Here is a 13,966-nt window from a genome sequence, read left to right as displayed (position 1 = left end):
TCTCCTGACTGGCAAGTCACAGGCAATGTTAGATCTTGAAGCCACAGACCAAGCACTGGCCCACATTAACACGCTCACGAACCAGCTGGTGGTCTGGGAAGCAATCAAGCCATTAAAGTGCTTTCAAAACTCATTGGTAAAACAAGTTGACTGCGTGGCACTGCGGAACTTTTATCACGGTGTTCCTGCAGGCTCTGCCTTGGCTTCAGAAGCCCTGATAAGATTGCAGCTGAATGTCACTCAGACATTTAAGGAGCAAAACATTGGGTGGCATCAGAGCTTCACTCACTCACTCACACAAATATGCTATTTTGAAGTTTGTCCTTTGTAGAATATGATAAATGGCAGTAGTTTGTCGTTCCCAACAGATCCCCAAATATTCTCGTATTTTGCAAACTCCCATGTTTTGTTTTGTGTTTAGATGTATAGAAACCAAGTATGTTGTTCTTAGCATTGGCAGTTTGAGATGTTTAATATACACTGACGGTTAATTTTGTGAATGTTGCAATCCCCTTGCTGGCAGGCATCTCACAGCCTCTGACTCTTTATTTAATCAGCATAACGCCAATAAAGTGAGCATTAAACCAGCACACGCTTAAAATAACAGCGAAGGCACAATCTAGCTTTTAGCCCTTGGAGAAGCCCTCATTCTTCCTTATGGCCTCCTCACAGTCCCACAAGTGTGACTAGGCATGCACAGTCTGAAGTGCAGGACCTTCTGTAACTCTAGGCAGGGCAAGAAGGTCTTGCTAAAAGCATTCTGGCTCTAAAGCGCAGGACCAGCACTTCCCTTCTTTGTTCTTCTCTGAGAAACGTTTGGTGTGAGCAGTTCAGTCTTGTGTATTGGTCATTCTCCTTTCCCCACCTATGTTAGGCTAGTTTTGCCTCACAGGTTGAGATCCCACCACTTCTATTATTCTCCAGGGGTTGTTATTGTTGTGCTCCATCCCATGTCCGATACTTCCTGGTTTCATTTCTGTTCTCTTTGCATGCCTTCTAACAAACTGTTCTTTATTTCTCTTACTCTTTGTAGGCCCAGGCTTCCATAGCTCCCGTCAACCTGCGCCCCCAGAATGTCAGGCTGCTAAGGTCTCCTGGCCTCCCACCAACTTCCACTGCTGAAGCTTTCTCTTTTCCCCCTTCTGCCTGCCAGGCAGAATCGGCTTTCATGGAGGAAGAGAGAATCGACACACCAAAGGTAAGCTCCGCAATTCTCACATTCCATATTTAAGTCTCCTAGACCTTTGGAATTGTCCGCGATCGGTGCTTGGAGGAGGAGTTAGATTCATAGCTGAGCCGAGTAATGCTGGAGCAACTGAGCTAAGCATTAAGGAGCTTAATAGTGAGCTGTTTGTTAGCACAGGAAGCATCTACAAAAGACTGAGAGGCTTATATCGGGGGTGGGGAACCTTTTTTCAGCCCAAGGGCCAAATCCCCTTGTGGGCATCCTTCCAGGGACCATGTACCAGTGAGGCCCATCACCTGAGGTCTTTCATTGTGTGCCTCCTCCACGAGAGGTCCCAAGGGTGGCAACACGAGAATGGGCCTTTTCTGCAGCCCTGACCTTGGTGGATGCAGAGAAAGCATTTGATAATGTTTCGTGGGTATTCATGCAAAAAACTTTGGAAATTATGAGTTTGGGCAAGAAAATATGTAGTAGTATAAAAGTGATTTATAATTCCCAAAAGGCCAGACTATCAGTGGTGAAACATCAGAAGCTTTTAGTATCTCTAAGGGAACAAGACAGGACTGCCCTCTTTCTCCTCTTCTCTTTTTTACTGGAAGTATATTTGAAAGCAATAAGAGAAGACCCTAGAATAGAAGGAATTAAATTGGGACAAAGGGCCTCTAAGGAAAGAGCCTTCGCAGACAATCTAATAATTACAACAGAAAACCAGGGAGTATTGTAGCAATATTGGGGAAAACAAAGGAATTTGGACAATTATCAGGATTTAAAGTTAATAAAGGAAAAACAAAACTCTTGGTAAAAAAAATTAGATATACAAGAAAAAGTAAAGTTAGAAATAGAAACAGGACTTAAAATCACCAACAGAGCAAAGTATTTAGGATTTTGGATAACCATGAAAAACATTAAATTAAGAAAGACTTAGAAATCTGGAGCAAATTAAAACTCACATTGTGTGAAAGAATTTCTACAATCAAGATGGTAGTTTTACCAAAAATACTGTTCCTTTTTCAATCAATTCCAGTTCGTAATGACTTAAATTATTTTAAGGAATGGCACAGGTATTTGGTGAAATACATTTGGCAGGACAAAAAACCTAGAATTAAATTTAAATTATTAACAGACACCAAAGACAGATGAGGGTTTTGAATGCCAGATTTTAGGATCTACTACGAAGCTGCCTGCCTGGTCTGGCTCAAGGAATGGATGATCTTCAAGAATACCAGATTATTGGATATTGAGGGCTGGGATAATATCGTGGGGTGGCACGGATACCTGGTTTATAATAAAGTAAAAATTAACAAAGGATTCCTAAATCACATTATTAGGAAAGCCTTATATGAAGTTTGGGAAAAGAACAAAAAATTATTAGAACCAAAAACCCCATGATGGTTGTAACCAATGGAGGTAGAAGCAGTAAAAAGAAAACATATGGATTCAAATTGGTTGACATATAAAGATCTTTTAGAGGAAGTAAATAATAGATTACAAATGAAAAAATATAAAACAAGAAGACATATAGGAATAGGCTGGTTACAATACCATCAATTAAATGCAGTTTTTGAGGACAAGAAAGTAAAAGGATTTGATAAGAAATTATCTGAATTAGATGAAGAATTGATTATAAATGATGATAAAAAATCGATCCAGAATGTATAAACTATTATTAAATTGGCATTAAGAGACGAAGAGGTTAAAGATGTCATGGGCGAATGGGCACAAGATTTTGGTTATACAGTTAAATTAGAAAAATGGGGAAATTTATGGGAAAGAGACATAAGATTTACGACATGTTATACAATAAAAGATTTTTTTTAAAAAAAAAATTATGTACAGATGGTATCTTACACCCTCAAAATTGGCTAAAATGTACCAAAACACTAGTGGAAAGTGTTGGAGGTGCAAACTTAAAGAAGGGAATTTCTTCCATATGTGGTGGACATTCCCCTAAAATTAAAAATTTTGGGAATACCATTTATGAAGAATTAAAGAAAATGTTAAGACATACTTTCCCCAAAAAAACCGGAAATGTTTTTATTGGGCCTATTAACAACAGACATCCCAAAAGAAACCAAAGGAATATTTTTGTGTGCAGTAATGGCGGCCAGGATAATAATTGCTAAACATTGGAAAGTAACATAACACCAACAAAAGAAGAATGGGTTCTTAAGCTGTCAGAATATCTTGAACTGGCCAAACTTCCAGGTTTAATAAGAAATTTATTCTAATGAGAAAATAAGGAGAGAGTGGGAAGTCTTTATAAATTATATAAAGAGAACTGATTCCCAGATTCATACTTGGTTTAGCTTAGAATAAAAATCTCACAGGTACCGATAATTAGAATATTTCTCCAAAAATTTAATCATTACAGACAACCAGTGATTTGAGGAATAAAGATCCACATGGAGTTAGTTGAAAGTCAATTTTTCTTCTTCTTCTTCTTCTTGATATTATTTTTCGTTCTTCTTTTTCCTTTTTTAGGAGAATATAATGTTTTATATTTTTTATTGTAGTTTATGTTATTATGTTTACATCCTTGTAATTTTGTTTTTGTATTTTCTGTTTTTGTATTATTTGTTCATTTTATTCAATGATTGATTGTATGATGGATAAGTATTTTTAAAAAATTAATGTTTGTTTTTTTTTAAAAGAGAGAATGGGCCTTTTCTGCAGTTGCTCCTCATTTATGGAATACTCTCCCCAGGAAGCGTAGCCTGGTCCCTTCATTATACACCTTTAGGTGCCTGGCGAAAAAGTTCCTCTTCAACCAGGCCTTTAGTTGACCAGCATTCTATGTCCTTTAAAATGCGTTTGTAGGAGAGATAGTTTAGGCACTTAAACTCATGCAGAATATAGCAACTAATACTGTGAACTTGTATGACTTAAAGATCTTCACTGGCTACTACTTTTGAGCAAAGTTCTGTCTGAGCATTCAGATCTTCATCAGAGCCCCTGCTCTGCCTGCCCCACTTTTAAAAATTGGTGAGTGGCTTTGAGGGAGAATGCCTTTTCTGTGGTGGCCCCTCATTTGAGGAAATCCCTATATCTACCTGCTAGGCACCGACTTCGTATTGCTTTTTTCACCCTGGAATTTAGTGGTATTTAAAGATTTTGACTACACTTCCTGTTAGGTTTAGTAGTGTTTATATGTTTTATTATTTTCTGTTGATATGGCATTAACTGATCCCATGAGCTGCTTTAACGAAATCTTCCTAGAAATTTTCAGAGCAAAAAGTCAGCTCTTGGTTTTTGTCTTTTGGAGGGATGGGGGGGGCCTGTGCTTCCTTTTGCCTTTCACAGTCTGCTTGTGGTGGTGCATGAAGGCTCCCCATTTATTGATGGCGGTTGTGTGGGTGTCCTCCTCACTGTGGTTTCCCACCAGAGGTGTCTCCACTTATCAGTAGTGGGCAGCTAACAGAGGCCTGTGTGAACTGGGCTTATTGGCTACTTCACAGCAGCAGGAAGTGTGGGAGACCTGCAGGCATTTTCCTAGGGTGGAGAGTGCAGAAAGGCCCTTGCGTTTCACAGTGGTGTGGTTTCCTATGCCACAAGATAAACAGGGTGCCTGAAACAGCTGACTGTGTGTTCACAACTCAGCTGACTTCAGGGCAGCTGCAGCACCGGTTTTCACTGGCTAAAAAACAGCTTCTTAAGAAGTCAGGCCTGTTGCAAACTGCTTCCTCTCCCAAGTGGACAGCTCTACCTTTTACACACAGTGAGATGATGATATTAAGCTGAGCCAGGAGGGAGTTTGCCATACTTTTTTGGGTTACAGCTTCTGTTACTTAGTAGAAATTAACCAGCTCTTGTCACATAGAGGTTTCTTCAGTCCTTGCAGATACGAAGCCTTCTGCTGAAAAGTTTCCAGCGGGGTAGCTGTGCAGATTCTCTGTTGCAGCATAAACAACCAAGAGGCTTGTGGCACCGTAAGGGCTAACAGATTTATTATGGCATAAGCGAAATCTGTTAGTCTTTAAGGTGCTGCAAGGCTCGTTGCTGTTTATGCTGACAAGGACCCTCATGAGTTTTAGTTTACACTCACAGTGTTGAGGCTGCTTATTTGCAGCCAGCCTTAGACTTCTTTATGTAAACTTGCAGGTATGCTTGACTGCAGTTGCAAAATGAGTCCCCCTCCCCCAAATTTCCTTGTAAGCTGAGAATTTCCATGTTAATTTTCAGCTGTAATTGCAGTTTTCCTGCCTTTTTACATTATGTGATATTGGAAACTTGGCAGGCAGCAAGATGCTTTAATTGAAATGGTGTTATTAATGTTTGCTTTTAGTTCACTTCATGAGCAGTAACAAGCTTGCTGGGACCTTCAAGTTGTCAAAAAATATTAGAGACCTTCTGTCTCTAAAGCCTTTGTTTTTTTGTTTTTTATTCTCCCACTTTGTAAGTCGAAATTCACAATCTGCTCCGGAGAATCACTAGTTCAGCTGCAGTCCCTTTAGATTTTGGCTCCTGTCGTTAATGCAAGAAAACTTGTATAAACTTCGTGCTCCTCTGCCGCTAACAGGCTGGCACTAAACCTGACTAATCGGATGTGACAGATCCACAATTGTGCAAAGGTACAGTTGCTCCAGTGAGCTTTGCACATTCACACATCAAGCTGAGTGGTCTGTGGTGATGGGTCTTGAAGGGAAGTGGGAATTAACCAGAATGGATGTGAGCTGGCAGGAGAAAAATATTCCGGAGCCTTTGTGACGACAAGAGCACAAAATAGGCCAGAAACACGTTTCTGTGGTGTGTGTGTATACCTACGTAATGACACGTTCTGTTCTTGCACAGTCATTGCCTCATTGATATTGGTGTGTTTTATGCCATCAGATTCAAATGACACCCTTGATTTAGGGCTTGCCAGGATGGGAGACTTCTATATATAAGAGCAGCATGTACTTGGCCTGTCTAGCCCAGTGTCATCCTGTACCACCAGATGACACAAAAGAGGCTTATAATTATTAGTTCGGTTTCTTTCATCCTTCATAAATACACGTCTGTGCTTTTTATATGACAGCTTATGAATGTGGCTGCTTCCCGCACAGCTAGCTTCATGCTGCGGTGCTAAAATAAGAGGAGCAGGCATCAGAAGTAACCCCACCCTCCAAAAATGCATCTTGGGGTCAGTTACCTGTCTTTCAGTGGGTCTGCCCTAAGGTGATCTGGCAGTCCATAGTCTTCCATTGGGACCAGGAGGGATCGACACCTGAATACCCTTTCTAATCAGCATGCCTGACACCGAAATTATTCTCCTCGGATGCGATATTTAGAGTGCTTCAGCCTTACCACCATTTCTAAACACAAGGATCAAGAGATCTGTAAGCAGTTAGTTTTAGTGAGGTGTAGTATAGCTTTCTGCCTCTGATAAGGCTGGATAAACGTGAACAGGGCTGTTACTATACAATACCCTGATTCTTGGCAAACTCTAGTCTAATCTCATGCACAGTTTGGAGTGGCAAAAGCATTCAGGCATATTGTGGAACCCCTCCCTCTTTAATCCAGGAGATTTCTCTTATAGCAGCTATTAAGGTTGTTGTTGTTTTTTACTTGCTCCAAGCAACCTGAACAGTAAAATCTAGGAAACCTGTTGTCAGGGGTTCAGGAGCAGAGACGCAGAGAAGGGAGGAGACAGAGAGCGAGGGGGAGGAATACGAAGGAAAGATGAGTGGGGATGACGACCCGAGATCACCGAGCCTGTCCAGTGAGTCCGAGGATTCCCAGAAGGGAGCGCCAGCGGTCAGAGCAAGGGGGGAAAGCAGGGGGACACCCCAGGAAGAAGGGTCCAGAGAGGGATCAGAGAGCAGCAGTTGGAGATCGGGACCCACGTGCCCAGCCGGGAGCAGCGGGGAGAAAGGGGACCAGATATCGGGTTCCGGAGGCTTTCAGAAGGAGGGAGGGCATGAGTCAGGAGTAGTCACGCCCACCTCGGGGAGCGACGAAACGATCAAGAGGAAGGTAGGGAGTTGGGCGCGCGCGCCAAGTTCAAATGTAGCGGAAGCTGGCGCAGTAAGCAGCCCAGAGAGTGAGCCAGGTCCCAAAGCCCGCCGCAAGGAGGCGGAAGGGTCAGGGGGGTCCGCGTCAGAAGAGAGTAGGAAAGAAGAGACCCCGGGGGGCAGAAGGACCCAGAGACGGAAGGAAAGGCGCAGGAGGTGGAGCAAGGCTAGGGTATTAAACTGGTGTGCTAGAGGCGGAGACTCAGACGGGTCTTCGCCGGTCTGACCTAGAAGAAGTAGGGCTGCACATTGCAGTTTGGAAATGGAACCTGTAATCTAATAAAGACTCTTTTAACGTGAACGCTGGCTAACGTGGTCCTATGTGAGCTGGGACTGGGTGGCAGCCCTGACACCTGTCTTAACACTGGCACTTAGTTCCGCTGAATTGTTTGTCCTGTGTCGTGTCTGCTGACTGAATTAAGTTGTCTATGCCTTTGGCTGCTGCTTAACCAGCCCGGCTGTTAACGGATAACTTGATTCTTGTTGTGATGCGGGTGGTAGCGTGGTGCCAGCCGCAAAACTTTTGTTACTGGCTTGGTGTTCCAGGAAACAGCCTGCCCAGCATAACACACAGCTCCATTGCTGAGTTAGCAGCTATAGGGCTTAAGAGAAATCATTGCCTCAGAGGAGCAGGGAAGCATGGAAGCTCACCCTCTCATTTTACAGCTGTGCTTCTTAAAATACGAAGACCTGCTTATACAGGAGGTGCTGTCCTGAACCGGTTTTTCTTCTGTGCTTGATTGTCAAATCCAATCTAGCAAGCGGGGCTTGACACGGTTTCCCGTATTTGTTGCAGTCATCACCATGGGGCTGGTGTATCTTGGCTTCGTTCCCTGGTCTGATGACAGCAGCACAAGGAGCTTTCCCCCAGAGATGTCTCCACATGTACAGGCTTGCAGCTTTTAATCCAGATGAAGGCAGAGGCCACCCTTCATATCTTGGGGGGGGGGGGAGACGCCTGCCATGCCTGCTCTTCCCAGCACAGGTTCCTTTTTAGAGGCTAAGCTATGGCCAGAGCAGGCAACACCAGTGTCCTCCCTGTGTCCTAAATGTAGTTGGAGCTGGAAGTGTCAGCTAGACGTCCTGTGGTAAAACAAACAGCGGCGCTCCCGTAACCCGGCTGTGGGATCAGGGTTGCCTCTGAAATGTTCTTGTCTCCTGCAGTTGGCAAATTGCAAAACTGCCTTCTGTTAGACATGGAAGTTGCTTTGGTTAGCCTTTCAGTGTCTCAGTATAGGAAACAAACAAAAGTCATTTCTGGGTCCAAGACAAGTCATGGAATGGACGTTATTGTGCTATCTGGCCGAGACACCAGTGTCTTTAATCTACTGTTGTTAGCTGGGTCCTTTTTTAAGCAGAGATGGGGAATGTGTGGTCCTCCAGTGATGTTGTGAGACTGTACTTCCTCTCACCCCTGAGCATTTGCTGGTGCTGATGGAGATGACCTGTGAAGATAAGCAGGTTCCCTGCATATGTTTCAAAGGGAGTTGTGGCACTGCCCGTCCTAGTGAGGTAACCACCAGCTATAGGAGCCTGAACAGATGCAAGGAGGTCTTCTGCAAGGTGATTTTCAAAACCCCTTTAAACCTGGGTGGGTTTTTAAGCAACTGCAAGAAGAAGAAATCTGATTTACCATATTGAAATCAGTAATGATATCAAAGCATTTAACATCCTGCACGTAAGCAAAGATGAAAGTGGCTCCATCATAAGGCAGAATCTGAAGTACTTTCACTTGCATCAAAATCTGTTGCCAGAGCAGCCCAACAGGTATTTCTGGGGTTGACGCAACACACAAATGACTGGGTAAAACACAGAGTTTCATTTGACCTGAGAAAGTTCCCTTCAACCAGGTGCAGAGTTGCTCTGGATTTTTGCTTCCACACCTTGCAGAATCAACCTTCAGTGCTGCCTTGTGGAGCCAATTTGTCATCAGGTTCATATGTGAAATCCGGTGGGATTTCACAAAGTTGATGCAAAGTTGATGCAAATTATTTTTCCCCCTTTATTTTTTTTGCTGAAAACACCAAGGCTCCATTTTAGAGGTCGCCAAATGTGTTTCTCCAAGAGGGGGGGGGGGGAAGGTCACAGAGAACATGCTCCCCTCACCCCAGAATTGGAGCCCTATCCAAGATATGTTCCCATGTGTGATAGACTGCAGTCAAACTCGAATATATTTTTTAGGTATCAGTGCAATCTCCTACAGAAACGGGAACTTGGCCCAACCTCAGCAGTTCAGCAATTAGCTAATTTTGAAGCTGATCCGCTGAGACAGATTTCTTGATGGAATTCAGGAACAGCTGCTTAAATGTCTGGGAATTAGTCAAGAGCGGCAAGGTCACTCATCAGCTGGCTGGGAGGCCTCTTTATTGGAAGAGCAGGGCACCTGGGGCACAGCATTCTGGGAACATCTCCTCTGCAAGGCCCAAATGGGCAAGAGCACCTAAGCCTGTTCATGGGGGTTGCACAGGAGAGTTCCTAGTCAATTGTGCCCTAGTCCGTAGCCCCTGAGAGGAAGCAGCGCAGCTCTCTAGCTAGCTAGTAATCCTGAGCTGGTATGAAGTTGCTCGACCTTTTCATTGCTGTGACAAATGCTCATGGGAGGTGGTTGTTTTCTGGAAGGTAGCTGCCACAGAGAAGCCCCAGAGAATAGAGAGAGAGGGTTGTCTGTCCATAGTTTAACTTGTGCTACCTAGGAGTGGGGGGGGGGGGGATTTCTCCTGAGTTAGTGTGCCTGTTTTCACCAGGAAAAGATGGCCCTGTAAGAAAAGACCAACTCTCACTGTTCATTCCATCTCTCTCTCTCTCTCTCTCTCTCTCTCTCTCTCTCTCTCTCTCTCTCTCTCTCTCTCTCTCTCGTGTGTCTTGCCAGCTCTGCTCTTGACATTTTATCAAGCAGCATCATGGTTTGTAGCATTCTGGTTGTATTCAATCAACAGATTGCCTCTACTGTGTTTTCGGATGCTGCTCAGTATCATAATTGTCTCTCACTTGACAGAGATTTCAAATGTCATAGAGTCTCTGCATACAAGTGCCACTAAGTAGATATTGTGTGTTTGTGGTTCTCCTCACCCTCCTTTTCTTAATGCATTAGGTGAATGGCTGCCTGTTGGATCCCATCCCCCCAATGATGGGGAGGAAAGGATGCCAGTCCCTGCCAAGCAGTATGATGGAGACTTCCATTGATGAAGGGATAGAGACAGAGGGAGAGTCTGAAGAGGATCCTGCTCGGGCGTTTGCAGCCCTGCAAGCCACTCGCTGTGGGAAGAGGCGTCACACTCTGGCAGAAGTAACCAATCAGCTGGTTGTCATGCCGGGCACAGGTAAGTAAATGGTCCAGGCTGGAGCCTAGGAAGTTGGAGTGGCGCCACAGCTCAGCTGGTTCATCCTTCCCCAACCTGGTGCCCTCCAGATGTTTTGGGCTTCAGCATCCAAACAAGTCCCGTGCTGCCTGGGGCTAATGGGAGTTGTAGTTAAAAATATCTGAAGGGCACCAAGTTGGCTGGCTGTTTGGGCTAGTCCAGTCCTGCCCTAGGTCAGGATAGTATTCCTTATGTGAATCCACCTAATTCCAACTGTGGCATGTTGTAGACTGAGAGCAGGTGCACATGGAAGAGGGGAAAAGCTTGTTTTCTCCTGCTCTGGAGGGTGGACTCAAACCAATGGCTTCAAGTTGCAAAAAATGAGATTCTGGCTAAACATCGGGAAGAACTTTCTGACAGTAAGAGCTGTTTGACAGTGGAACAGTTTCCCCCAGGAGGTGGTGCACTCTTTGTTCCTTGGAGGCTTTTAAGCAGAAGTTGGGTGGCCATCTGTTATGGATGCTTTAGCTGAGATTCCAGCATTGCAGGGGGTTGGACTAGATGACCCTCAGGGTCCCCTCCAACTCTGATTCTATTATTTTAAAGGGCCTGTGGTGGACTTCCAGGGAGAGAGAAGTTTGGTTATACACTGAAGGCAACTTGAGGCAGAGGGTGGGGGGATTTTGAGGTCTTGGCCTAATTTTCATGCCTCACTGAATTTAGCAGCCAACAAAGACAAGCCCTGTGTGCACGGGGGGTGCATTTATTACCTTGGAGCCAACAATGAATTTGCTTTGTAGGAAGATAAGAATGATAAATGTACAGATGGTTTCTGCTTGTTTTGCCAAGCACTCTCATGACAGTGTTCAAAGGCTGGGAAGAGCAAACAGTGTCAGCTAAGGAGCCACCAGTTAGTGAATGTTTCATAGCACTGGGAGCCAGTGGTATAGCACCCAGGAGAACATTTCTCCATCATTCCTGTGCAAATGGGAGGAGGCTGCTGTTCCACCATCACTTGAGAACTTATCGTTGCTTGTTCAGTAACTGTGGTGTGTGTGTGTGGAATTCCTCCACCCTCAAATCTGCTTTAAAAAATCACAGTGGTGACGCAGCAAAAATCATTCTGCCAAAATTGCTGTTGAGCAAACATCATCTGTGGAGACACCAAGAGGGTCATAATGTAAACCAGTATACAGGAGAGTTTCATTGTAATGTTTAGAGCATCGACCTTCAGATGCCCTTGCTACGTTCCAGCCTCGCCACGTACACAGTGTGTGTATATATTGCGATAAGCAAGGCTGGAATCGCAGAGAAGCAACTGCCTGGCAAATGCCCCTTGTGACTTCATGCGAAAGTGTTTACATGATTTTTATCCTCTAAACGTGAGAAGGTTGTCTGTGCTCCTTTCCAAATATGTGTCATATCTGTTCACAATTGCTGTAGTAGAAAAGCAGTATTCAGCTCCCAGTGCGTTTTGGGCAATTTTAAGAAGAAAACCAAAATGACTTGTTCTTAAAAGGCGGCTTTTTCACTTTCCAAATGTGAAAATAAAAAATTCCAGGTGGTAGCATATTTTGTCTGACTGTGCCAGTTCACACGACCATCTGCCATCATTGTTTGAACCTGTCTGTTTCTGCAGTGTTGGAAAAGGGCTAAAGCAATGCAGCCTTGCTTATTTGGAGGCTATCTTAACATGTTCCAGCTAGCCACTAGAGACATGGCTTTAGACACAGCTGCTTAGTTTGCTTTGGTAGGTAATTGCTCATTCCACTTACTATGGATTTTCCTGTGTTCTAAAGGGAAAGTCTTTTCCATGGATGAGAACCAGTCCTTGAGCAGCGTCGACTCTGAATATGACATGGGATCCATCCAGAGAGACCTCAACTTTCTAGAAGACACTCCTTCCCTGAAGGAAATGGTACTTGCCAATCAGCCAGCTCCTAGGATGACGCCTCCTTTCATAGGCCTGAGACCCGCTAATCCCGCCATGCAGGCTCTGGCCTCCCACAAACGAGAGGCCCACAACCGTTCCCCTGTCAGCTTCCGAGAGGGGCGCAGAGCGTCAGACACATCCCTAACGCAAGGTACCTTCTGTTAAGAAATCAAGGTGTATGGGCTGCAGCTCTTGGGGCAGGCAGTCTGGGTGGGGTGTGCCCTGCTACCTGGGTTAGACTGATGGCTTTGGGGTGGCCCCATGGTTGTCCTGGCAGCCTGGAAGTCCTGAACTGCCCCAGTTCTAAACTGACAGTTAAGATAGGACTTCAGCATATGGCAAGAGCTATACAACAAAGATGCTAAACGTATGGACGATAAAAGTATCAATGACGACTAGCCATGATGTCTAGGCTCTGCCTCCACATTCAGAGGCAGGGGACTTCTGAATACCAGTTCCTGGAAACCACAGAAGGGGAAAGCGTCCTTGTGTTCAGGTCCTGCTTGTAGTTTTTCTGTGAACATCTGGCTGGACGCTGTGAAAGCAGGATGCTGTACTAAATGGGCCACAGTCCTGGTGCAGCAAGCTCTTCTTATGCTCTTATTTACCACCATATTTCTTTTTGGGTGGTGGGAAGGAGAGGAGGGGATTGTGGGGCTGTCTCACAGTGCAACCTACTACCAAGTAAGCCCTATTGAGTTCAATTGGAGCTATTCCTAGGGTGTTTAGGATTGCAGCCTACATATGCACCTGTTGGTGTTCCCTAGTGCACATGGGCCTCTATATCAGGGTTTCTCAAACTTGGGTCTCCAGCTGTTTTTTAGACTACAACTCCCATCATCCCTCGCTAGCAGGACCATTGGTCAGGGATGGTGGGAATTGTAGTCCAAAAACAGCTGGAGACCCAAGGTTAGGAAACCCTGCTCTATATATACCTTCAGCTTTTTAGAAATTGTATGTGGATGTCTTGGAAATACATGTACATCACAGGTGCAATGAGCAAAACCCCAAAATAAACTAACAATTCAAAGCAGAGGGCTGCTCACAATCTTAACATCCAGGGATTGCTTTCCTTCTAAAAACTGCTCTGCCTTGTCCTCAATCCAGGAATTGTGGCATTTAGGCAGCATCTTCAGAATCTAGCCCGAACCAAAGGAATCCTGGAGCTTAACAAAGTCCAGCTGTTCTATGAACAGATGAGGTCGGAAGATGAGCCTGCCCTGGCCTCCACGTCTCCCCATCTGCAAGACCTCAGGAGTGGTCCCCAGCAGGTACGCCATTTCTGGGGCATGTTTGCCATATCTCTTGTGAGCCATGGAGTCTTGCAGCCTTCCTTAAGCTACTCCAGCTGAAGCAGCACAGAGAAGTCAGAATGTGTTGGTAGGCAGAGAGAGCAAACTTAACTGGGGCACCTGCCACACAAGAACCAACAAATCTGAGCTGGGTGTAATTCCTTAGCTTTCATCTGGGTTTTGTTACCATTTTAAGTTCTGCATTTCCAAATCTGAAACCTCTTGATGCCAGGGAGGGTTTGATTGGCATTCAGAGTACTGTATAG

The 13,966-nt window shown here is 44.7% G+C and overlaps 1 protein-coding gene across 2 annotated transcripts in view; it reads left to right on the top strand.

The window, feature by feature from the left end:
* The window catches only part of SIK2 (salt inducible kinase 2), an 82,211-nt gene that overhangs the window by 62,183 nt on the left and 6,062 nt on the right, over positions 1-13,966 (top strand). For both annotated transcript variants that reach the window (XM_081172497.1, XM_081172496.1), the window contains exons 9-12: positions 1,034-1,198; positions 10,268-10,496; positions 12,275-12,559; positions 13,516-13,679. In XM_081172497.1, the coding sequence (XP_081028623.1) occupies positions 1,034-1,198; positions 10,268-10,496; positions 12,275-12,559; positions 13,516-13,679 (843 nt within the window). The remainder of the gene's footprint in view (positions 1-1,033; positions 1,199-10,267; positions 10,497-12,274; positions 12,560-13,515; positions 13,680-13,966) is intronic.

This window comes from Podarcis bocagei (assembly GCF_964188305.1).
Source record: "Podarcis bocagei genome assembly, chromosome: 15".
NCBI lineage: Eukaryota > Metazoa > Chordata > Lepidosauria > Squamata > Lacertidae > Podarcis > Podarcis bocagei.
Note: the sequence above shows the minus strand (reverse complement) of the source record. Positions and strands in the feature narration are given on the sequence as shown.